General features: G+C 59.7%; 1 protein-coding gene across 3 annotated transcripts in view; it reads left to right on the forward strand.

The window, feature by feature from the left end:
- Slc12a7 (solute carrier family 12 member 7) overlaps window positions 1-23,464 on the forward strand; it is a 128,362-nt gene that overhangs the window by 45,966 nt on the left and 58,932 nt on the right. For all 3 annotated transcript variants that reach the window (XM_042695176.1, XM_042695177.1, XM_042695178.1), the window contains exons 2-3: window positions 22,406-22,500; window positions 22,912-23,034. In XM_042695176.1, coding sequence (XP_042551110.1) covers window positions 22,406-22,500; window positions 22,912-23,034 — 218 coding nt within the window. The remainder of the gene's footprint in view (window positions 1-22,405; window positions 22,501-22,911; window positions 23,035-23,464) is intronic.

Genomic DNA, 23,464 nt, shown 5'->3' on the forward strand with positions numbered 1-23,464 from the left:
CTGAGCGCCGTGCGGGGGCTTCTCTCCCCGGTCGCGCAACTCCGCCCGCGGAGCCCAAGTTCCCGGGAGTCGGCGGGGCCGGGATGCGAGCGCTGGCCGGGCCTCGTCCGGTCCGCGCGCGCCCGCCCCGCTCGCATGGAGTGTGGTGGAGGACGGAGGACACTTCACCAACTCCCGCCGGACCGGAGGCGGGGAGGCCGGGGAGGTGGGGAGGCCGGGGAGGCCGGGGAGGCGGGGAGGCCGGGGAGGCCGGGGAGGCGGGGAGGCCGGGGAGGCCGGGGAGGCGGGGAGGCCGGGGAGGCGGGGAGGCCGGGAGGCCGGGGAGGCCGGGGAGGCCGGGGAGGCGGGGAGGCCGGGGAGGCGGGGAGGCCGGGGAGGCGGGGAGGCCGGGGAGGCGGGGAGGCCGGGGAGGCGGGGAGGCGGGGAGGCCGGGGAGGCGGGGAGGCGGGGAGGCTGGGGAGGCGCGGGGCCGCTGAGCCTCCGGAAACCAGGGGGCAGAGTCCTGGGTGGAATCTGGTGGGAGGAGGGTGCTGACCCGCGCGGTGGTCTCAGGGTAGGTGGTCTCCAAGGTAGGTGGTCTCCCAAGTAGGCGGTCTCTGGGGTACGCGGTCTTGGGGCAGGTGGTATCTGAGATTCGGTGGTCTCCAGGTAGGTGACCTCTCTGGGTAGGTGGTGTCTAGGGGTAGGCGTTGTCTCTGGGTAGGTGGTCCCTTGGGGTAGGTGGTCCCTTGGGACAGGTGGTCCCTTGGGGTAGGTGGTCCCTTGGGGTAGGTGGTCCCTTGGGACAGGTGGTGTTTCTGGGTAGGTGGTCTCTGAGGTAGGTGGTTTCCCTCGGTTGTGTCCCCCCCTTGACTGACCTGAGCTCTGCTACTGTCCCATCTGAGCTGGCATCCCTCGTCTCCCTCTGCTGGCTGGGACAAGTGCCCTCCTGGGATCATAGAGCAACCAGGACAGTTGCCTGCCTGCATGGTGCTAGCTGCCCCAGCCTGGTTGGCAGAGTCCTTGCCAGTTTTGTTCCTGGGCTCTGCGTCTCACACTTTGACCTTCTGTGGAGAATCTCCATCCCAGTTCCCAACCCCAGCCTCCTGGCAGCGACTTTCAGGTGACCTTGAGGCCCGTTGCTTCATCTCTGGGCCTGGTTCTCTGCAGACGCTGGGCATTGGTGGGGTGCTGAGGAGGTGAGGGGCCAGTGTGGCCGGTGTGTGTGCCGCTCCTTGCTCTCGGCCTCATTGGAGTTCCCGGCTCCCTGCCCTGGGCTTGGAAGGAAAGCATCAGGTCCTATGCCCGGCTTCAGAGGCAAGCAAGGCCAGGCACTTCCCCTGAGCTCCCTACTTACTGGGAACTCTGTGACACGCCAGGCCAGACGTGGTCAGGGCCCCACCCACTTCCCTTAGCGGCTTTCCACCTCTGTGTACAAGGACAGCTTGTGTCTCATTGGAGTGGCTCTGATAGAGTCTGGCAGTGTCAAAATGTGCCACCCCCCCACGCAGGAACGGAGGTTCCCACAGACACTTCCTGGATACCCAGACACATTTGAGTGTGGATTGTGTTTAGCCAGAAGTGACTTCTCTCTTATTCTATTGTCCCTTGTGAGCTGTGCGGAAGTGAGGTCTGAGGGAAGGCTTCCACCAGTGTCACCGCACAGACTGGTGTGGACCTTGTGCAGAGCCTGTGAGGAGCACAGGGTGGGCTTTGAACTTGTGACCTTGGGCCATGTTCAGGTGGGACTCCCTGGGGGGGGGCATTGGCTGGGCTCCACACCCTGCGTGTCATAGAGTTTGGGGAACTCTGGTACTGTGCTTTCAGTGACAGTTCTGTGGTCTTGAAGTATTGGTTGTGTCCTGACAGGGACTCCGTTGGCACACACAGACGCCTATGACCCCATCGGTAGCTTTGGGATGGGGCCCTGCTGGAGCAGGAGGGACGTTGGAGCCCTGTTCAAGGGCCTGCTGCTGGGGCCCAGGCACGGGTGTGCTCACAAGCCCGGTGGAGCCTGACCAGTAGCATGGAGTCTCCTCAGAGGCAGGCCTCCTGGGAGAAGTGAGCTTGGGAGACCTCGTGAGGAATGGCCGGAGGGGCCAGGTTCTCCTCATGAGGTGTGGCGGGTGTGAGTAAGAGGACCAGGTTATTGGGAAGCGGGTTTGCTAGGCACCCCAACCTGCAGAGCAGTGGAACTTGGAGGGTGGGGTGCACCCAGGGCCTGGAAGCGGCCTTCTGAACCTGTGACCGCTAGGGCTGGAAGAAGCCAGCAGCCCCTGGCTGCCAGCCGCGTAGCCTGTTCTGAGGAGGTAGATGATGGGAAGGCGAGGGGTTCTAGGGCCACAGTGCGGTCTGGCCTTTGAGTCTTAACGTTGACCTGCCCCGCTGCAGTGCACAGGCGGCCAGTGCTGGTGTTGGAACCATGAATTTGAAGGCCCCGCTTCACCCGGGTGGAGTGCGTATGTTTACGGGGCCCTCCGCCCCGTGGGGGTGCCGACTCCCTCCCAGACGAGAAGTAGTTGATTGTGTGGGCTGCCCGCACCGCGCCCCTGCTTCCGCACTTCCCCCTTACAGTGGGGTCACGTTACCTTCAGGACTTGCCGTGCGAGTCCTTTGGTTTTGAGACAGGGCCTGTGTACCACCAATACCCTGCTCTTTCCTCAGTTTTAGCTCTTGGTTTACACATGCTCATGGCCCTGGGGGCCTTCACTGTATGGCCTTGTTCTGGAAGGATCCTGGGTCTTGCCCCAGAACAGGGACCACACCCCATCACACTTGTACGGAACAGAACATTTCCTGCGTTCGGTTTATTGTGAGATTCCTCTAGAAGTGGGGAGGATTCTGGGTGGGGATGTTTTCAGAGTTGGTATGGAACTGATCCTTCTGGACTGACGGGCGGTCTCCTCTCCCCAGCCAGGCCACAGGCTTGCCTGTCCCTGTCCACACTGTCCCAGGTTTACTGCAGGGCCCTCACTCTTGAACCGCCCTCCTGCTGCCGATCCTGGGTCCGTGATGGCTTTGAGGAAACACCTCCTCCTGGACTGGTTGCTGGTCCTGTTTTGGATCCCTTTCCTGCTCTCTTGTGCTCTGTGGTGGGTTGTGTGTGGGGCTGGGGGTGGGGGCGCTACCTGCCTCCATCTGTAGACCTGACATACTTACTCACTGAGACAGTCCTAGACATCCGTGTACTTGTGGGGTGCTGGTCAGTGCTAGCCACCGTTGTGACTGCCTTTAGGGCTGTGGCATGCTGCTCCTCAGCCAGCCTTAGGGTCCCACCGGAATGTGGGAGTCAGGAAAGTCGTTGGAACATAAGGCTTCCAGAGTCTGTCCTGATCAAGGACAGGCTGTGACAACTGCTCTCCACAGGGTTAGGAAGGGACGCGTCATACACCGAGGCCAGGCAGGGACCCCAGCTCTGTTTGTCAAGAGTCTTGGAAAGCAGGGCTTGAGGGTTTGGGAGTCATTTACGGAGAGCATCATGTGTAGTGTGTGTGGTCCAGGGCGGGTTACAGAATATGTTCTGTGCACTAAATTCTTCTTACCAGAGCCGCTGGAGGGGCTGCTCAGTGCTGGCCACTTGCCTAGGAACCCTGGGTTTCATCCCCAGTACTGGAGAACAAAATAAAGGAAAGAGAAATGGAGCTGTGGCTCAAGTGGAAAGGCACCAGCCTTGGGCACAAATAATCAAGTGAGGTCTCGAGGCCCTGAGTTCAAGCACACATACTGGCACAAAAGCGAAAATAAAACAACCCAAAGGAAAGAAAGGATGTACACTGAGCAGGCCACAGCAAAAGAAATGAACAACCTAGGGAAGCACAGGATAACCAGGGGGAGATAGCTGTGGAAACCCACGGTCCTCTGTGCGTGCACACCTGTGCTGTGGGCTTAGAGGGATCGGTCCATCACAGGGTCAGGGGGCCGAATGTGGGACAGCGGCTGTCCAGCAGTGGCTTCGGGCCGCCCGTCCTGCTGTGGCCTTGGGTGGAGCCTCATCAGTGAGAGGACTTCCCTGGCAGTGCATCCCCTGGTTCCTTCTGGAAGGCTCCTGAGGCCTGTTCTCTGTGTCATCCTGGTTGGGGGTCTGAGCTGTGAGTAGGTGGAGGGCTGTTGCTGCTCAAAGAAGGGCCACAAGGTGGCCACTGTGAGGGTCAGGCACGGTCAGCGAGGCCCCAGTGTGGGTCCAGACAGGTCTGGGTCTGCTGGCACTGGTCACCACGGCCGTCACTAGCTAGAAAGGTCCTCTGTTGTGGCTTAGCTTCTCAGGGCGTGCTGGGGAAGGGGGCGGGGAAGGTCGGTGTGTCTGTGCTGCTGAGCGCAGGAGAGGGGCGTTGGGGCGTGGTTTGAAGGTACGCCGGCCTTGGCTAGTGACTCAGGGCAGTTCTGTGCAGAGGGCCTGGCTCCTGCCTGGGGAGCTGGAGGATCAAGTGCACAGGCCATGGCGGAGCGCCCGCCGAGGGGTGCTCCGGAAGGGCAGGGCTCCCAGACCCTCTTCAGCTGCTCTCTGATGGGAGGATGACTCCTTAGCAGGAACACGTATGTGTGTGTATGGGGGTCTTCACAAGGCAGTGTGGAGTGCCGCAGTGCTGTGTGTCCTTAGCACGTAACACATCTCTCTGCGCAGAGTATGGGCCTGTGGTTACCTGTGGTCCCGGTCCACTGGTGATGGTGTGTGCGTGGCTTGAGAACTGCTCTGGGCATTAGACCAGGCTGAGGAGCCCCACATGCACATGGCCTCAAGCACAACCTTGCCCTTCAGCCTTCCAGACCCGGGCGGACTGTGAATCATTGCCCCCTGTGTTAGAGTTTTAGACTTTGCCAGAGAACCACGCAGACATCCAGGTACCGAGAGCAAAGAAAGGTTTATACCCGGGAAAGGGGCCGGCCAGACCCCTTCTCACAAGGCAGGAGTGAGAAGAAGCACTGGCTATTGTCTGGGGTGACCTATGTAACCTAGGAGGTCTAGGAGGGCTGGAAGGGGCTAGGAGGTGGAGACCCCGGTGTGGACGTGCGGGCCAGGGGCTTCATCATGGTGGACTAGGATGGATGGCTCTGTCCAAATAGCAGATAAGGGTCCTGCAGCTGCCCAGACCTGAAGCTCACCCTCAGGGACTCTTGTTGCCTTCTATGGTGGCAGCTGCCCCAGAGGAGTGGCATCCCAAGGTCAGGGGGTGGAGGTTGATTATTTACCGCCTTTACTATGTGGGTGGAGTGCTGCCCAGGAAGGGAGCGTAGGAGCGTGCTAAGCGATGGGAAGGGAGCTCATTTCCCTGACACCTTGTGTGGGAGACTGGACTTTGGGGTGGCCTGGGGGGCGTCTGAGAAGGGGCTTCCTGGTGAGGGAGGCTCTGCCTGACCGCACCCAAGCCATGCAGGGCCCTGGGCTACCACCTCTGCCTGTCTGCTGCGGCGTGGGGAAACCTCAGACCTCAGCTGGTTTCTTGGCCATGTCCACCCCTTCCCACCGCCTGGCAGAGAGGTGGACCAGGGAGCCAAGTTGCTTTGTCGGGTACTAGACCTGCTGGACACTGGGCTTCTGCGCTCCATTGACGGCAGGACCTAGCTGTGGACTCCCAGGAAGGCCCAGGCTCCTGGCACGGGGTGGCCTGAGGCATCTGGCCAGGGCCTCTGCCCTGGAGACTGTAGAGGGGTGGGCTGTACCCTCCTGGTGCAGACTAACACCCCTGCAGTGGGAGTGCCACCCTTTGAGGCCAAGCCCTGAGGGCAAAGTGTGAGGCTGGGAGTTAAGTATTAACCTTGGCCCGTGGCAGTGGCTGCATGGGGCTCTGACAGCTGCCCGTGTGGGCTGGTGGCTGGGATGGGAGTCAGTCTGGGGCAGCTCCGTGACCAGTGGGGCCTGGGGATGGCTCTCCAGATAGACGGTCTCTGGGCAGTAGTGCCTGGGCCATGGAAGCAGCTGTGGACACTACCAGAGCCGGCCTCTGCGAGCGGAGCGCTGAGCGTGTGGCTCCCTGTCTGCAAAGGAGGACTAGGAGCGGTGGGGGCTGCAGGTGTAGCTAGCCCTTCCGCTTGGCACCTGGGCCCGGGCGGGGCTGCGCTGCCGCTCTGACCCGCCAGCCTGTGTCCACTTCCTGCAGGCCTTTCACAGGGTTGCTGGTAGCAGCGGGTCCAGGTGTCCCTGTGGTGAGGGGTGGCGAGCAGGCCTGTGCTGCTGCCCCTGAGGTCTTGGGGCTTCCTTGGACGTGTGAGAGAAGCAAGGCGGCTTTCTGGCCCGGCCTGGCCTGGGTTGCTTCCTCCTTCCTGGCCAGTTTTGTTTTAAGGAAGTGGTGGGGTGGAGCTGGGCGGGAGGACTGGCACTGCTGTTTCCTTCCTGGTGTGTTTTCTTTGTCCTAACCCCTCCCCACGGCACCTTGTGGGTGGCTCGCGGGGCCCTGAAGGAGCAGCTGTGCCTGGGTCTGCACAGTGAGGATTACTTTTGCTTCCCTGAGCTCTCAGTGCTGCCCCCAGCCTCAGACCCACGTACCGTGTGCGTGGGCAGCGTGCCCGGTCCCGGGGCTGCCCCTGTCCAGAGCTGCCCGAGCCCCTCTCGAGATGTCTGTCCAGCTCAGGACGAGGCATTCCTGTGGGCAGGAGGGCGAGGCCGGTGGGTGTCTCCGTGCCTCGGCTCTCTCACCAGGAACTGGGCCATCACAAAGGTGGGCTTGGCGTCTGGCCGCCTGGCCGCGGGGCAGTGGCGCCGGCCGGCCGGGAGCGCCTGGAGGTCACTGGGGAGGATTGAGTGAGCAGGAAATCAGAGCAGGGAAAGTGTCTTTTCCATTTAGTGGAGGGTCTTGACCGCAGCCCAGACAGCTGAAACAGGAGCCGCCCCTGGGAGGCCTCACCGGTGCCTGGCTGGCGGTGCTGGTGGCAGGCCTGGGCCCAGGAGCCTGGCTGTTTGGGACCTGCTCACAGCCCCTCCTTTGCCGCCCCCAGCTCTGACACTGCTCCGGGCTTTGAGGAAGAGAGAGGCTGGACCAGGACCAGCACCAGCCTTGTGACAGGGCGTCAGGAGTGAGGTCACCAGAGGGGTCATGTCCTGTCGACAGCAAGCTCCAGATCACCGGCGGCTGCCAACGCAGCTCACAGCACTGTGTTCCTGGGCGCCAGGGCCCACCTGACGGTGTGGTCTGAGGCCACAGCCCCCGGGGCTTTGCACAAGTGCGTGTGCTGCTGAGTAGATTAATCATGCGTGTATCTGAATGTTGTACATGGGTGAGTGTGTACACATGTGCCAATGTATATGTATCTACACATGAGTGTGTGTGTCTTCTGTGTGCATGAATATGCGTGGCGTGTCTGAGAACATGTGGGAGCAGTGTATGGCATGTATGTGCATGAATATGCATGTGCATGGATGTATGTTGTGGTATCTGATGTACATGAGTGTTTGCTGTGTGTGGTATGTGAGGTACACATGAGCATGTGTTTCTGATAGCTGCATGTCATGAGTGAATGAGCACATGTGTATATGCGTGATTCTAAGAACATCTGTGAGCAATGCGTACACATGCACGTATACGGACGTGCACATTTGTGTGTACATGTGTGGGTGCTGTGTGTGTTGTGTCTGTGTACACGAGCATGGGTGGCCACTGCATGCCCTGAGTGAATGAACACACAGGTGTGTGCACACACATGTGCAGATTTGTGTGTACATGAGTGTGTGCTGTGGTGTCTACACGTGAGCATATGCTGCATCCGGTGCTTCCGACTGCTGCATGTCATGAGTGGGTAAACACATGCACATGTATGATTCTGGGAGCATGCATGAGCAGTACATATGCTGGTGCACAGACTGCAGATTTGTGTAGCTGTGTGTGCTGTGGTGTCTGTACACTCAGGCGTATGCCGTGTGATGTCTGACCATGCTGGGACTTTCTGCAGAGCAGCCTGGTGGGCAGTGAGCTGTTTATCTCCAGAGCCTCTCTGGACTTCTGGGCTGGTAGGAGTATCAGATTAGACATGCACCTAGAGGATGTATTTTCCCAGACTGTCCTGAGCTCCTTTTGAGTCGTGCAAGGTGGGGTCCTGGGGCACTGTGGAGCTAGGCTGGTCCTCCCTGTGAAGGTGGGCTGGTCCTCCCTGTGGGGATAAGCTGGTCCTCCCTGTGAAGGTGGGCTGGTCCTCCCTGTGGGGTTGGGCTGGTCCTCCCTGTGTGGTTGGGCTGGTCCTCCCTGTGAAGGTGGGCTGGTCCTCCCTGTGGGGATAGGCTGGTCCTCCCTGTGGGGTTGGGCTGGTCCTCCCTGTGGGGATGGGCTGATCCTCCCTGTGGGGATGGGCTGGTCCTCCCTGTGGGGATGGGCTGGTCCTCCCTGTGGGGATGGGCTGGTCCTCCCTGTGGGGTTGGGCTGGTCCTCCCTGTGGGGTGGGCTGTGGTCCTCCCTGTGGGGATAGGCTGGTCCTCCCTGTTGGGTTGGGCTGGTCCTCCCTGTTGGGTTGGGCTGGTCCTCCCTGTTGGGTTAGGCTGGTCCTCCCTGTGAAGGTGGGCTGGTTCTCCCTGTGGGGTTGGGCTGGTCCTCCCTGTGGGGTTGGGCTAGTCCTCCCTGTGGGGATGGGCTGGTCCTCCCTGTTGGGTTGGGCTGGTCCTCCCTGTGGGGTTGGGCTGGTCCTCCCTGTGGGGCGGGCTGTGGTCCTCCCTGTGGGGATAGGCTGGTCCTCCCTGTTGGGTTGGGCTGGTCCTCCCTGTGGGGTTGGGCTGATCCTCCCTGTGGGGATGGGCTGATCCTCCCTGTGGGGATGGGCTGGTCCTCCCTGTGGGGTTGGGCTGGTCCTCCCTGTGGGGATGGGCTGGTCCTCCCTGTGGGGATGGGCTGGTCCTCCCTGTGGGGTTGGGCTGGTCCTCCCTGTGGGGTTGGGCTGGTCCTCCTTGTGGGGTTGGGCTGGTCCTGTGAAGAGACAGTAGAGCATTCCTCCTCTGTCTGGAGGGAGGCCTTTGCTCATCCAGTCTGTGGATCCTTTCTGTGTTTCCCAAGAGAATAGCTCCCTGGATGGCAGGGCTGGAGGGAGGACTGGCAGGCTGGAGGGAGGACCGGCAGGCTGGAGGGAGGACTGGCAGGCTGGGTGGATGCTCTAGAGCATCGTCTGTGTGTGGCCTCGGCCCACTCACATGGCTGGATCCCTGCCTGCGCTCAGGAAGGGGAGCTGGGTCTGTCTGCCTGGCCCTAGGGGACCTGCTCCTGGAGGGCTGCTGTCATCGGGTGTAGTACTCTACCTCACGGGCCCTGTCTGTCTGGGATGGTGCCTCCCAGGTGACTTTGCACACCCGTTTGAAGTAAAGGATGGTGATTGGGTGGAGGAAAGCCTGGGCTGGGAAGCATGAGTTCAAAGGAGAGATCCCCTTACCCGTGACTAAAGAGATGCCCACAGCACAGAGACCCCGTGACTTTAGAGATGCCCACAGCACAGAGACCCTGTGACTTTAGAGATGCCCACAGCACAGAGACCCCGTGACTTTAGAGATGCCCACAACACAGAGACCCTGTGACTTTAGAGATGCCCACAGCACAGAGACCCCGTGACTTTAGAGATGCCCACAGCACAGAGACCCCCTGACCTTCGAGAGGACCACAGCACAGAGACCCCGTGACTTTCGAGAGGACCACAGCACAGAGACCCCCTGACCTTCGAGAGGACCACAGCACAGACCTCAGTCAGGGCTGCTGCACTGATCTCACTGTCAGGACGGGGAGAGCAGGCTGGTTGTGTGGCCCCGACCCGTGGGACAAGCATGCTCTCCGTCTTTCTCCTGGAAACCCAAGGCAGAAGCCCAGGTCGGCCCTGACCAAGTGCACTTGCTTGAGAAGAGAATGCTTGGTAGAAAAGGCCAGATGTGAGGTGGGAATGTGGATTAGAGGTAGAGTGCTTGCTAGCCTGCATAAAGCCCTGGGTTCCAGTCCTAAGTACCACACACACAGAAAAAAACAAGTAGCGCTGTGGCTCAAGTGGTAGAGCGCTAGCCTTGAGCAAAAGAAACGCAGGAACAGTGTCCAGGCCCTGAGTTCAAGCCCCAGGACTGGCAAAAAAAGAAAAAGAAAATGCCAGCTGCACAGTGGCCCTCTTAGGCCAGAGAGGTTGTGGGTGGTTGATTCTCATTATTTCTTCTGTTTTTGGCTTAGAATGTGCTACTGTTTCAGCTAGCAACTCGCTGTTGGGAGCCCGGGCGCACTCAGGCCAGGCCTTGGCGCTGCAGACCTTCCCCCCCCCCCCCCCTGCACCAGGGTGCCATGCTCCATGCTGTGTCCGCTGGTCTGTGTTTGCCAGGCTGCATGAACGCATAGAGGGCAAAGGATAGGAAGGAGGACAGTGTGGAATTTTGGCATCCTGTATCTGACAGATGCTTCTTTGGCACTTAACAGTTCACAGGAAGAGGCGTGGGGGTGGGGGGTGGGGTGTGCTTGTGGGGCTGCTGAGCTGCCCAGGGAGGCCGGGTGTGGCTCCTTGAGCTTCCAGGTGGGGTTCTGTTCTGCTGTGGTGCCCAGTAGCTGCACCTCCCGCCAGCTAAGCTGCTGGTCCCCCAGGCCGTGAGCGTCCACGCATACATGGCTTCTCTGTGGCCATGATTCCTTCCCATGTTACCGAATGGGTGGTGATAGCCACAGTTGGTGACAGAAAGAAGCCGATGCTGCTGGACACCAAGCCCAGCGTCCCCGGCCTGCCTGCACAGCTGAGTGGGGTTGTGGGAGCCACGGGAAGTCTCTGCTCCTTCCTGGAGCAATTCAGAGAGCGCGGTGGTGGGCCAGGAGGAAGGGCGGGGGCACTGCCGGCCGTGGCCTGCGGTGGGCGCTGTGCTTGGAGGCTTGCTGAGGTCCTGCGGCCCCAGAGAAGGCCCGGGGCTTTTCTGGTTGGCCCACATTCTCCCCACCAAGATGCTGTCTTGGGAAGGGCAGTTCCCTTCCTGAGACCAGGGCTTAGGGATCTGATGTGGTGTCCAGGTAGAGCCCGGGCAGGGTGACCCTCTGAGTTCTGTCCACGCCTACTGCTTGTCTGTGGCTCTCTGCCGGGGGTGTCACCGTCCCTCTGGCTGATGCCCGCATCATCACAGCCCTCCTTCCCTGGGACCGGCCTGGAGAAGGCTGCTGCCTGTAGGAGGGACTGGCCTTTGTATACTGTCTGCTGACAAGAGTGGGGATGGTGTCTGTACCTCCAGGGCTGGCGGTTGAGGTCTCTGAGCCTTGGTAGGGGGTGCATCTGATGACCTCAGCACAGTGGGCCTGCGGAGCTTGCCCGTGGGGGGTCTCAGATGGAGCCTGTTGGCCGTGGCTGTGTGCGTGGAGATGCACGGGGGCCTTGGCGGGCGGGGCACAAGCCCACAGCTCACCGCTGTTGGAGTGCGTGTGAATGTCTGCCCCTTGCTCCCTTGGGATTGTGTTCCTTGCAAGATGCAGAAGTGGGAAATGATGGCAAGGTTTTTACCAGTCGGCTCTCGGGCTGAAGTACCTCCTGTGGCCCCCATGCCCGAGATGTCCTGTGTCAAAGGTCAGGGCCTCACACAGCAGCCTGCACGTGTGTGCTGCCCAGGGGTTCTTACAGCCAGGGCTGTGGGCAGGGCCGGCCCACTGACCACATGGTTTGGTTCTACCAGGAGCACCTGGTGTGGCGTGCCTCTGAGGGCAGACTGGCCGGGGCACTGTGTTCACAAAGCTGCCAGGCTTTCTCAGCGAGGGAGAGAAGTGGTGGCCGCCGCCGCCAAGGCCCTTTCCTGGCCCAGGCGGCGTCCATGAAGCTCTGGCTGCTCAGGGTGGCCAGAAGACGTGGTAGCAGGGGCTTCCTGTGTGATGCAAGGGGCCTGCGGCCTGCAGGGGTTTTAGAGTGGCTGGACCTGTGTAACCACCCCCTGCGTGGCTAGGGGTGGAAATGTACCGCGTGTAGCGTCTGGTGAGAGGCGGCGGGGCTGCGGGGCCCTGCCCAGCGCAGGGAGTCGGGGGCCTTGGCTCCTGAGCTCTCCTCATTTTCCCTAGCGCCCCTTGAAGCCCCGACCTCGCCTCTGGTTGGGCTGGGCCTCTTGTTTGGGAAGGACCCCAGAGAAAGTGCCGGTCGTGTGGCTCCGGTCAGGCCACACACATACCATGCCCTGGGTGGGGGCCTCGGCAGCGTCTCTCCCAGCCCCTCCCGGCCACCTGTAGTACAGCCAGCCTCTGCTGTCTCTGTTTAGAACACGTGTCGCAGGAAACAGACAGTTGTGCTCTGCCTGCGTGGTAGCTAGTGCAGACTCTGGTTTCTGCTCTGATGCGCCATTTCCGGGCACCAGGTTGGGAGGCAGGCTTTGCCTAGACACAGCCGGCTACCCCAGCACTGCCGGCTGCCGGGGCTGCCGGGGCTGCCGGTGCCCTGGGGCCGGCCGGGCCTGCCAGGGGCTGCTGCTGCTCACGTTACCTGGAGACCATTAAATATGCATTTAGAGGCTGTGCGGGACTTCACTGCAGGAAGTGGCTGTGTGAGGTGTGGGCGCGGCCAGCAGCCTCTCCCAGGGCCTCCAGCCAGCCTCCAGTCGGTGGGGATCAGAATCTACCTGGCAGCAGCTTTCTTGCCAGGTCCCCCAAACAAGGCTTCGCCCTTCCAAGGCCAAAGGTCAGGGTGGTTGACACTCGCGCCCCTTGGTGGAAGGCCTGGACAACCTCCTCCCTCGGGTCCACCGGAACCCCTCCGCTCTCTCGGTCCTCTGTCCTGAGGACCCTAGACCCTGGCACCGGGTGCTCTGGGAAGCAGGGATGTGACCCAGACGGCCCTCAGCCTCCTGTCACCACGGACACGAAAGAGGCTGCCTCTCTGTTCTGTTGTGGGTTTTACTGGCTGAAGGTTGTTCGTTACCATTTCTCAGGGACAGAAGCACCCAGAACTATCACGATGTGAAGCAGAAGGCAGTGTTGCTAGGCCCCCTGGGACTGGCCTCTCCCAGCCTTCCGGAGGGCTGTCCACGGCTCTACTCTTGGTTCAGAATTTTAGCACATATCAACTTTTGGGGGCTGTGGGCTCCGCCTGAGCTGTGAATTCCACGTCAGCCCTTGTAATCGTGCTTGTAGCCAGTGGCAGATCATTTCCTGTGTCATGTAGAAGGGATCAGGGTTTCAAAAGTGTGTTTGTCAGTGTGGCAGGTTGAGTATTGTTAGTCCTTAAATGTGAAGGTGCATCAGAAGGGGATGTTGGGCTATGATGATCTGCTAGCCAGACTGCGATTAAACTTCTGACCCTCGGTGGACACCAGCCTGTCCATCACACACCCTCGCTGGCTGGGGAGGGCTGGCTCTCTCCGGGAGCCGGAAGGCAGCGGGCTCCTGCTCTGCCTGTCAGCCGTGTGGCTGTGTTTAAGTGCTTGGCGGTAGACACCTGATCCAGGTCACCGTTCTTCCTTATCTCTCCATCCCTCTGCTTTGTTTGGCTGGCAGAAGCCACCCCGGCCAATGCCCAGCACCGCAGGGGCTGCCGGCTAGGCGGTGGCACCCGGGACGACCCGTGCTGGGAGGGCCCTGCTGGTGGTCCACCCAGCCTCCCTGCCAGCACACCCAGCCTGCACTCTTCCCAGGATTATCCTTGGATCCTTCCAGTCACCATGAATATGCAGACGGACGGGGATGGGGAATCTGGGGACGCCACTATAGGTGAGCACCTTTGTCCCGGAACCCAGTGGGTCTCCGCGGGAGCACACCTGCGCTGCCCGGGGCCCGGGCTGGTCCCGCGGGGTGACATGAATTCAGATGGGGTGTGTAGGGCCAGTCCTGCATGTGGACGCACTCCGAGCTCATGCTGGCCTCCAGGGAGAGCCTCTGTGTGTGGGACGGCTTGGACGGGCAGGGAGCAGCCCAGGCCTGGTGTTCCTGAGACGTGTTCATGTGTGCACAGGTGTGTGTGTGTGTGTGTGTGTGTGTGTGTGTGCGCGCACGCACACATGTACACGTACATGTGTGTGCTTAAATCAGTATGTCTCCAGTGCAGACTTTAATTGTAACACGGTGTCTCAGGAAACATAAACTGAAACTTGAGTGTATTTAGATTTAAAAGTAACCAGGGGAGATCTTAAAACCATGAATCCTCCAGGTAGTGAAGAAAACAGCTTGCAAGAGTTTCCGAGCTGCTAGAAATGCAGGAGAATTGCTCAGATGGAGGCCTTTGTTTTTAATTAAGCATTTCTTGACTCCAGGATGTCACTTGAACGCCCCTCGGGCTGGCTGGCGGTTGTTGGTGGGCATTTCCTCTGCTCTCCAGCTCCATGGGGACCCGTGGGAAGGCCTCTCCTCTTGCTTTGGGAGAGACCTACCTTCACATCGCTTTCGTGGTGACCAGGTGACTTTTGTCAACAGAGAAGCATCTTCTTTTTAAAGGACTGGAGCTGGCCATCTGAGGACAAGAGTAAAGGCTTGTGGGTTGTATAGGAAAGTTCTGGTGGTGTCTTTGTGCTGTGATTTCTGTTGTGGTTGGTTTCTGTGCTTGCCTGTGTTTCTGCTTGCTCTCCTGAGCAAGGCTCTCTCTCCCCCACCAGGCCTCCTAAGCCTGAGCCTGGCCAGATTTCCAGCTTTATGGTCTTTCGGTACAGAAATGAATGCCCGGATAAGCCTTTTCTTGTGTTGTTTTCTCCTTTCGGCAGGCAGCTTGTGGGGCCGCTCTGGGCTTTGGTTCTTTGTCATCTTGTGAGTTGTAAAGGTGGAGGGCCAGTGTTGAGCTGGCTGTCCACAGGCTGTTAAGGTCCTAACTGTGTTCAGTCACCCAGCGGGTGACTCGTGGCCCCAGGCTGGTGGGCTGGCTGGCCTTTCCTCATCCCTTGTGTTGGCTCTCCGGGAGGGGTGACTTTGTCCAAGGTCGTAAGTAGGGGTTGGCTTCAAGGGGAGAATCTGAAACCCTGTGTCTGTCCCCTCCCTTGGGCAGCTGGGCCGCCAGCTAGTCCTCGATGACCTTAGTTTAGAGCTGATGACCTACAGCCAGCCCTGGGGCTGAGGTGTGGCCTCACGTGTGGCTGGCTAGCGCTTTAGTCTCTAGTTTTCATCTTGGAACCGCTGATCTCTGTGTACCTGGCCACTGGGACAGACGGGTGCTGAGTGGCTGGCTCAGAAGTAGAGAGCTTGAGACAGACCTTGGAGGCCTTGTCTCCAGAGCACCTGGGATTTGCAGCCGACATTTTCAAGAAGGCCATCGTCTTTGTATTTCTTCCTTAAAGGTGAATTTGATTTGACTTCAGACTGGAAAACTACAGGCGTGTGAATTTGAGTGTTCATTTGCTTTAGTTTCCCACCTTTGCCCTGGGCCTCCTCCCTGATTCCTCCATCTCCTGTCTCCCTCATGGAAGGTGTATTAAATAGGTAGGTTTCATTAGGTAGCCGATAAAGAGAACACCATATGCTGCTATTCAGGCAGGAGAAGTTTATTTACCGAACTGCTGCCCCCCACCGTGCATGGAGGAGCGGCTTGGCTGAAAAGAAAGAGGGCGACCCACCCCTGGCCAGGGCTTAGCTAGGCCAGGGACAGGAAGAGGTGTGGCCATGGGGAAAGGTGAGGCCACACTGGACCTGGACGTGACCTCAGCTCCTGGGACCCTCCTAAGGTCAGATGGGAGGCATGTGACCAGAGGTGACCTAGGATATGACCTAGCAGGAGGGGAAGGTGACTGCTTCCCCGTCTGCCCGTTACCTAGGTAACAGACCTGGGCGGGAGCTTAGCCAGGAGGGGGGGGATGTCCCTGTGCAGACCTCACACCGTGCCTCTCTACTGTGTCTCCACACACGTGTCGCCCTGTTTGTAGGTATGTAGTAATTTCAAGACCTTTTCTAGGCACATTTCCTAGGGATGAGCATTTTATTTTCAGTACCTCTGCAGGAGGGAATAGGTAACTCGGAATCGACATAAAAAGTTCCCAGGGTTCCCCGTAGCCTCTTGTGCAGCCCACAGGAAGGAAGCAGGGGTTCCGTGTTGTCTGCCGCCCTTGGCCCCTCCAGCCTGCAGCTCTGTTCAGTCTGTCTGTCCCCAGGGCAGTGTGACCTGCCAATGGGCATGGGGGCCTTGGTGGGGTCTCTGTCTCTGAGGGTGAGCTGTCTTGCTCGGTCTCGGGAGGGAAGTGCTGGTTAGAGCTTGGCCACTTCTCGGCTTTGGGCTCATGGACTTCTTTCTCTCCACTTGTGTTTTGAACACGTAATTGGGCACCACGTTATTGGGACCTAGGAGTGGCTCATATCGAATTCAGGGCTGTGCTTTGTATTCCTTTGTGCACTGGCCCGATGGCCTTGATTATGAAGGTCATGACCAAAGCCTGGGTCAGACATCTGCTGAGGACAGAAGAGGCCAAGGACCAGGGAAGTGCGTCAGCTCCTGGAGTTCAGGCACCTGGAGTCCCTGGCGTCCGCGAGCAGCTTGTGCTGTGGGCAGGCAGAGCAGGCAGCTGTGCTGTGCGCAGGCAGAGCAGGCAGAGCAGGCAGCTGTGCTGTGAGCAGGCAGAGCAGGCAGCTGTGCTGTGCGCAGGCAGAGCAGGCAGCTGTGCTGTGCGCAGGCAGAGCAGGCAGAGCAGGCAGCTGTGCTGTGAGCAGGCAGAGCAGGCAGCTGTGCTGTGCGCAGGCAGAGCAGGCAGCTGTGCTGTGAGCAGGCAGAGCAGGCAGCTGTGCTGTGAGCAGGCAGCTGTGCTGTGAGCAGGCAGAGCAGGCAGAGCAGGCAGCGCAGGCAGCTGTGCTGTGAGCAGGCAGAGCAGGCAGCTGTGCTGTGAGCAGGCAGCTGTGCTGTGAGCAGGCAGAGCAGGCAGAGCAGGCAGAGCAGGCAGCTGTGCTGTGCGCAGGCAGAGCAGGCAGCTGTGCTGTGCGCAGGCAGAGCAGGCAGAGCAGGCAGCTGTGCTGTGAGCAGGCAGAGCAGGCCGCTGTGCTGTGAGCAGGCAGAGCAGGCAGCTGTGCTGTGAGCAGGCAGAGCAGGTAGCTGTGCTGTGAGCAGGCAGCTGTGCTGTGAGCAGGCAGCTGTGCTGTGAGCAGGCAGCTGTGCTGTGAGCAGGCAGAGCAGGCAGAGCAGGCAGCTGTGCTGTGAGCAGGCAGAGCAGGCAGCTGTGCTGTGAGCAGGCAGAGCAGGCAGCTGTGCTGTGAGCAGGCAGCTGTGCTGTGAGCAGGCAGCTGTGCTGTGAGCAGGCAGCTGTGCTGTGAGCAGGCAGCGCAGGCAGCTGTGCTGTGAGCAGGCAGCGCAGGCAGCTGTGCTGTGAGCAGGCAGAGCAGGCAGCTGTGCTGTGAGCAGGCAGCTGTGCTGTGAGCAGGCAGAGCAGGCAGAGCAGGCAGAGCAGGCAGCTGTGCTGTGCGCAGGCAGAGCAGGCAGCTGTGCTGTGCGCAGGCAGAGCAGGCAGAGCAGGCAGCTGTGCTGTGAGCAGGCAGAGCAGGCAGCTGTGCTGTGCGCAGGCAGAGCAGGCAGCTGTGCTGTGAGCAGGCAGAGCAGGTAGCTGTGCTGTGAGCAGGCAGCTGTGCTGTGAGCAGGCAGCTGTGCTGTGAGCAGGCAGCTGTGCTGTGAGCAGGCAGCTGTGCTGTGAGCAGGCAGCGCAGGCAGCTGTGCTGTGAGCAGGCAGCTGTGCTGTGAGCAGGCAGCGCAGGCAGCTGTGCTGTGAGCAGGCAGAGCAGGCAGCTGTGCTGTGAGCAGGCAGCTGTGCTGTGAGCAGGCAGAGCAGGCAGAGCAGGCAGAGCAGGCAGCTGTGCTGTGCGCAGGCAGAGCAGGCAGCTGTGCTGTGCGCAGGCAGAGCAGGCAGAGCAGGCAGCTGTGCTGTGAGCAGGCAGAGCAGGCAGCTGTGCTGTGCGCAGGCAGAGCAGGCAGCTGTGCTGTGAGCAGGCAGAGCAGGTAGCTGTGCTGTGAGCAGGCAGCTGTGCTGTGAGCAGGCAGCTGTGCTGTGAGCAGGCAGCTGTGCTGTGAGCAGGCAGAGCAGGCAGCTGTGCTGTGCGCAGGCAGAGCAGGCAGCTGTGCTGTGCGCAGGCAGAGCAGGCAGAGCAGGCAGCTGTGCTGTGCGCAGGCAGAGCAGGCAGAGCAGGCAGAGCAGGCAGCGCAGGCAGAGCAGGCAGAGCAGGCAGAGCAGGCAGCGCAGGCAGAGCAGGCAGCTGTGCTGTGCGCAGGCAGAGCAGGCAGCTGTGCTGTGAGCAGGCAGAGCAGGCAGCTGTGCTGTGAGCAGGCAGAGCAGGCAGCTGTGCTGTGAGCAGGCAGAGCAGGCAGCTGTGCTGTGAGCAGGTAGCTGTGCTGTGAGCAGGCAGCGCAGGCAGAGCAGGCAGAGCAGGTAGCTGTGCTGTGAGCAGGCCGCTGTGCTGTGAGCAGGCCGCTGTGCTGTGAGCAGGCAGCGCAGGCAGAGCAGGCAGAGCAGGTAGCTGTGCTGTGCTGTGCTGTGAGCAGGCCGCTGTGCTGTGAGCAGGCAGCGCAGGCAGAGCAGGCAGCTGTGCTGTGGGCAGGCAGGGGCCACCGGTAAGGCCAGCACATTCCATCAGGATTTGGGGAATTTGAACCTCCGAAGCTTAGGTCCAAGAAGTGTTCTTTGGAATGCCATCAGTGCCACACTCTAGTTCCCGGCCCAAAGAACTCAGCAGCCCATAAAGGGTTAGTGGGGGGCTGGAAAGGTGGCTCAGTGGTAGAGCACTTGCCTTGCATGCATGAGGCCCTGGGTTCGATTTCTCAGCACCACATAAGCAAAAAGAAAAAAGCCGGAAGTGGCGCTGTGGCTCAAGTGGTAGAGTGCTAGCCTTGAGCTGAAGAGCTGAGGGACAGTGCCCAGGCCCAGAGTTCAGGCCCCATGACCGGACCCAAAAAAAAAAAAAAGAGTGAGTGGGAAGCATCTAAAGTCAAAAACCACTCGAGGATTGGTATGAGGAACTAATCCTACAAAAGCAATCTAGTTAAAGGTTATCTGGAGGGAATGTCTGGGGCAATCAAGGGCAAGAATTCCCTGGAGCCAGTCTTTCCTGGAGCTTAAGGACCCTTGACAAACCTGTAGTTCTTGGAACTGGGTGAAGAGGCCCCGTCTATTAAGACTCCAAGGTGGTGGTGAGGACCAGATGGGCATCCGTATCTCAGAACCGAATGGCTGGCTGTGCTGTGTGCCCTCTCCCCAGGGTGGGTGGAGCCTGTCGGCGGATCGAGTGCCTGCTTTATGTGCTATTTATTTTTCATGCCCATTGGGGCTGGAGCTCAGAGCCTCATTCTCTTGCTTCGCTATATCGGCTCTAGACTGATGCTTGAGCCATATCTCCATTTCAGGCATTTTCCTGGTTAATTGGAGACCAGAGTCTCTCAGATGAGCTGTCTGGGCTGGCTGCAGACCTCAGATCCTGGCTGGGGGAGAGAGGGGTGTAAGGTATATTAAATACCACTTATGTTAGGTTTATAAAAAGAGGTTGCCAAGTAAGAACAGCACCACGCATGTGGTATTCAGGTAAGGGGTAGGTTTATTCAGTAGCCCTGCTGGGACCAGGCCAGGTGGGCACTCCATGCGGCTGGCCCTGGGTTAGGCCTTAAACAGGAAAAGGTGTGGCCAGGTCGGGGAAAGGTGTGGCCACACTGGATCTGGACATGACCTCAGGGTCTGGGACCCTCCTAAGGTCAGATGGGAGGCATGTGACCAGAAGTGGCCCAGGATGTGACCTAGCAGGAGGGGAAGGTGACTGCTTCCAGGTCTGCCAGTTACCTAGGTAACAGATCTGGGCGGGAGCTTAGCCAGGAGGGAGGGATGTCCCTGTGCAGACCTGGGGGGGGGGGGGGTTGTTTTGTTTTTGACATTGTCCACTTTAGCATCAGGAAAACTCATCTGTTAGTGGGACCTGAGCCCCTTCAGGTGTACACACCCCATTCAAGGTGTACAAATTTAAAGTCAAAACAGACTGAAGAACGACTTTCCTGGGGCTGGGGGTGTGGCTCTAGAGGTTGAACATTTCCTGGCTAGGGTGAAGCCTGAAGTTCAACCCCCAGCTCCTGCCCCCAGCCCAGCTCTGCAGGGTTTGGTGGGCCTGTGCCAGGGGACCCACTGCCCGTGTTGCCTCAGGCATTTCTGGACTTGTCTCTGACTTCTGCTGGCATTCCTGGGTTTGTCGGGACGAATGAGCTCTTGAGTTGACACTGAAGGGGTTCTGCTGAGGAAAGAGTTGTGGAGGAAGGGGCAGCTCAGGCTTCTTCCTCCGGCAGACCTGGCACGTGCCTTGGGTCCTGGAGCTCACTTCCCAGAACGCCCCGTGCTAGCTGTGCAGCTGAGCAGGCACTGCTGTCCTGTGGCAGATGGACATCCAGGCCTGTGCCCGGGGCCTGTGGGGCTAGAACCTTTGCCCACTTGCAGCCAGAAAGGAACTGGAAGCCGCCTCGCCCTCCGTGGTGCCTCTGCTTGCCAAGCTGTTTCTGATCTGCCCTGCCCTACCCCGCCTCCCTGCTTCCTGCACTCCCCCAACTCTGCCCCACAGCGGTGCCTGCCTTCTCTGTTCTTGCCAGAGAGAGCACAGCCCTCTCCCAAGGTTGCGGTGCTGAGGCCTAAGTCTCTAGAGATGTGACACCCAGTACCATTTGGTGGAACCAGGGGACCATGGGGAAGGTGTGCTGTGATCTGCCCTAGTTTGAGTTCCCAGAATCAAACACCTTTCCCATGGGGGTTAACTGAAGCAGGGAAGTCCGAGCTAGTATCTTCTGTGTCTTTGGGTGAGGATCTCCTGTGTCTCTGGCTAGGGTCCCCTGTGTCTCTGGCTAGGATCTCTTGTGTCTCTGGCTAGGATCTCCTGTGTCTCTGCGCTAGGATCTCCTGTGTCTCTGAACTAGGATCTCCTGTGTCTGTCTCTGGACTAGGATCTCCTGTGTCTCTGGGCTAGGATCTCCTGTGTCTCTGGGCTAGGATCTCCTGTGTCTCTGGCTAGGATCTCCTGTGTCTCTGGCTAGGGTCCCCTGTGTCTCTGGACTAAGATCTCCTGTGTCTCTGGACTAGGATCTCCTGTGTCTCTGGGCTAGGATCTCCTGTGTCTCTGAACTAGGATCTCCTGTGTCTCTGAGCTAGGATCTCCTGTGTCTGTCTCTGGACTAGGATCTCCTGTGTCTCTGGGCTAGGATCTCCTGTGTCTCTGGGCTAGGATCTCCTGTGTCTCTGGCTAGGATCTCCTGTGTCTCTGGCTAGGGTCCCCTGTGTCTCTGGACTAAGATCTCCTGTGTCTCTGGACTAAGATCTCCTGTGTCTCTGGGCTAGGATCTCCTGTGTCTCTGAACTAGGATCTCCTGTGTCTGTCTCTGGACTAGGATCTCCTGTGTCTCTGGGTTAGGATCTCCTGTGTCTCTGGGCTAGGATCTCCTGTGTCTCTGGCTAGGATCTCCTGTGTCTCTGGACTAGGATCTCCTGTGTCTCTGGGCTAGGATCTCCTGTGTCTCTGGGCTAGGATCTCCTGTGTCTCTGGCTAGGATCTCCTGTGTCTCTGGCTAGGGTCCCCTGTGTCTCTGGACTAAGATCTCCTGTGTCTCTGGACTAAGATCTCCTGTGTCTCTGGGCTAGGATCTCCTGTGTCTCTGAGCTAGGATCTCCTGTGCCTCTGAGCTAGGATCTCCTGTGTCTCTGGGCTAGGATCTCCTGTGTCTCTGGACTAGGATCTCCTGTGTCTCCAGGGAGAAAAACAGAGACTCCTTTCTGTATCCTTCCAGAATCAGTGAGGGAGCAGAGGACTAGTGGTGCAGCGGTGCAGCAGTGAGGAGCAGAGGGCTAGCGGTGCAGTTATGCAGCAGTGAGGAGCAGAGGGCTAGCAGTGCAGCAGTGAGGAGCAGAGGGCTAGCGGTGCAGCAGTGAGGAGCAGAGGGCTAGCGGTGCAGCAGTGAGGAGCAGAGGGCTAGCGGTGCAGCAGTGAGGAGCAGAGGGCTAGCGGTGCAGCAGTGAGGAGCAGAGGGCTAGCGGTGCAGCAGTGAGGAGCAGAGGGCTAGCGGTGCAGCAGTGAGGAGCAGAGGGCTAGCGGTGCAGTTATGCAGCAGTGAGGAGCAGAGGGCTAGCTGCAGTTATGCAGCAGTGAGGAGCAGAGGGCTAGCGGTGCAGTTATGCAGCACTGAGGAGCAGAGGGCTAGCGGTGCAGCGGTGAGGAGCAGAGGGCTAGCAGTGCAGCAGTGAGGAGCAGAGGGCTAGCGGTGCAGCAGTGAGGAGCAGAGGGCTAGCGGTGCAGCAGTGAGGAGCAGAGGGCTAGCGGTGCAGTTATGCAGCAGTGAGGAGCAGAGGGCTAGCGGTGCAGTTATGCAGCACTGAGGAGCAGAGGGCTAGCGGTGCAATTTGCATGAGAGACTTCCTTGGCCTGGGGTCCCAGTTGGGCAGGTGAGGGTAGGACTTCTTCATTTTAAAACAAATTGTGCATATTCTGGGATGCACCATTGCCTTTTTAGCATGGATGGGTGAGCAGGAGAGTGCATTAGCACACAAGCATTCTGAGCTGGGATCACAGGTGTGGGTCGGCCCAGCCCGGTGCCTGCCCTACATAACTTTCCTCTAAAATTGCCCCAAATCTGTTTCCCCCAGGAGATGGGAATCCCAGGGAGATCAGCCCGTTCATCAACAATGTGGAGATGGAGAGAGAAAGCTACTTTGAAGGGAAGAACATGGCCCTGTTTGAGGTAATTTTATTTTACTTTCTCTCAGAGGAAAGGGCAGGGCAGTGACTTTCCTGGGGAAAAATCAAGACTCCTTGGCTAGATGGTCCCTGGAGTGATGGGAGCCTGTCTGCCTGGCCTTGGAGGACTGGGTCCAAGGGCTGCCGGGCACGGCCCTGACGAGGAGGGGTCCAAGGACCGCAGGGCATGTGGTCTGATTCACCTGGCACCTCAGGGTCCTGTTCCACAGGCCCCCGAAGGTGGGGATGCTTCAGCTTTGTGGGCCCCCGTGGCCTGGCACTCGCACCCCTGACTCCAGACTGGCCACACGCGTGTGGGGGGCCTCGGCTCAGCGCCACGCTGGCCCTCGTGCCGGGGAGGGCGGGCTGGCAGCGATCTGCCGAGGGCCTGCTGAGACTGACTCTGTGCACACAGGAGGAGATGGACAGCAACCCCATGGTGTCCTCACTGTTGAACAAGCTGGCCACCTACACCAACCTGAGCCAGGGCGTCGTGGAGCACGAGGAGGATGAGGACAGCCGGCGCCGGGAGGCCAAGGTACCGCCACGCCACCCTGTGCGCTCTCCACTCTGCCACGCGTGTTCCCGTGTGCTCTCCACTCTGCCGCGCCGCCCTGTGCGCTCTCCACTCTGCCACGCGTGTTCCCGTGTGCTCTCCACTCTGCCACGCGTGTTCCCGTGTGCTCTCCACTCTGCCACGCGTGTTCCCGTGTGCTCTCCACTCTGCCACGCGTGTTCCCGTGTGCTCTCCACTCTGCCACGCCGCCCTGTACGCTCTCCACTCTGCCGCGCCACCCTGTGCGCTCTCCACTCTGCCAGGCTGTCCTGTGCGCTCTCCACTCTGCCAGGCTGTCCTGTGCACTCTCCACTCTGCCAGGCTGTCCTGTGCGCTCTCCACTCCATCACGCGTGTTCCCGTGTGCTCTCCACTCTGCCAGGCTGTCCTGTGCGCTCTCCACTCTGCCAGGC

The sequence above is a fragment of the Dipodomys spectabilis genome, unplaced genomic scaffold (assembly GCF_019054845.1).
Source record: "Dipodomys spectabilis isolate Male_0828 unplaced genomic scaffold, ASM1905484v1 ptg000179l, whole genome shotgun sequence".
NCBI lineage: Eukaryota > Metazoa > Chordata > Mammalia > Rodentia > Heteromyidae > Dipodomys > Dipodomys spectabilis.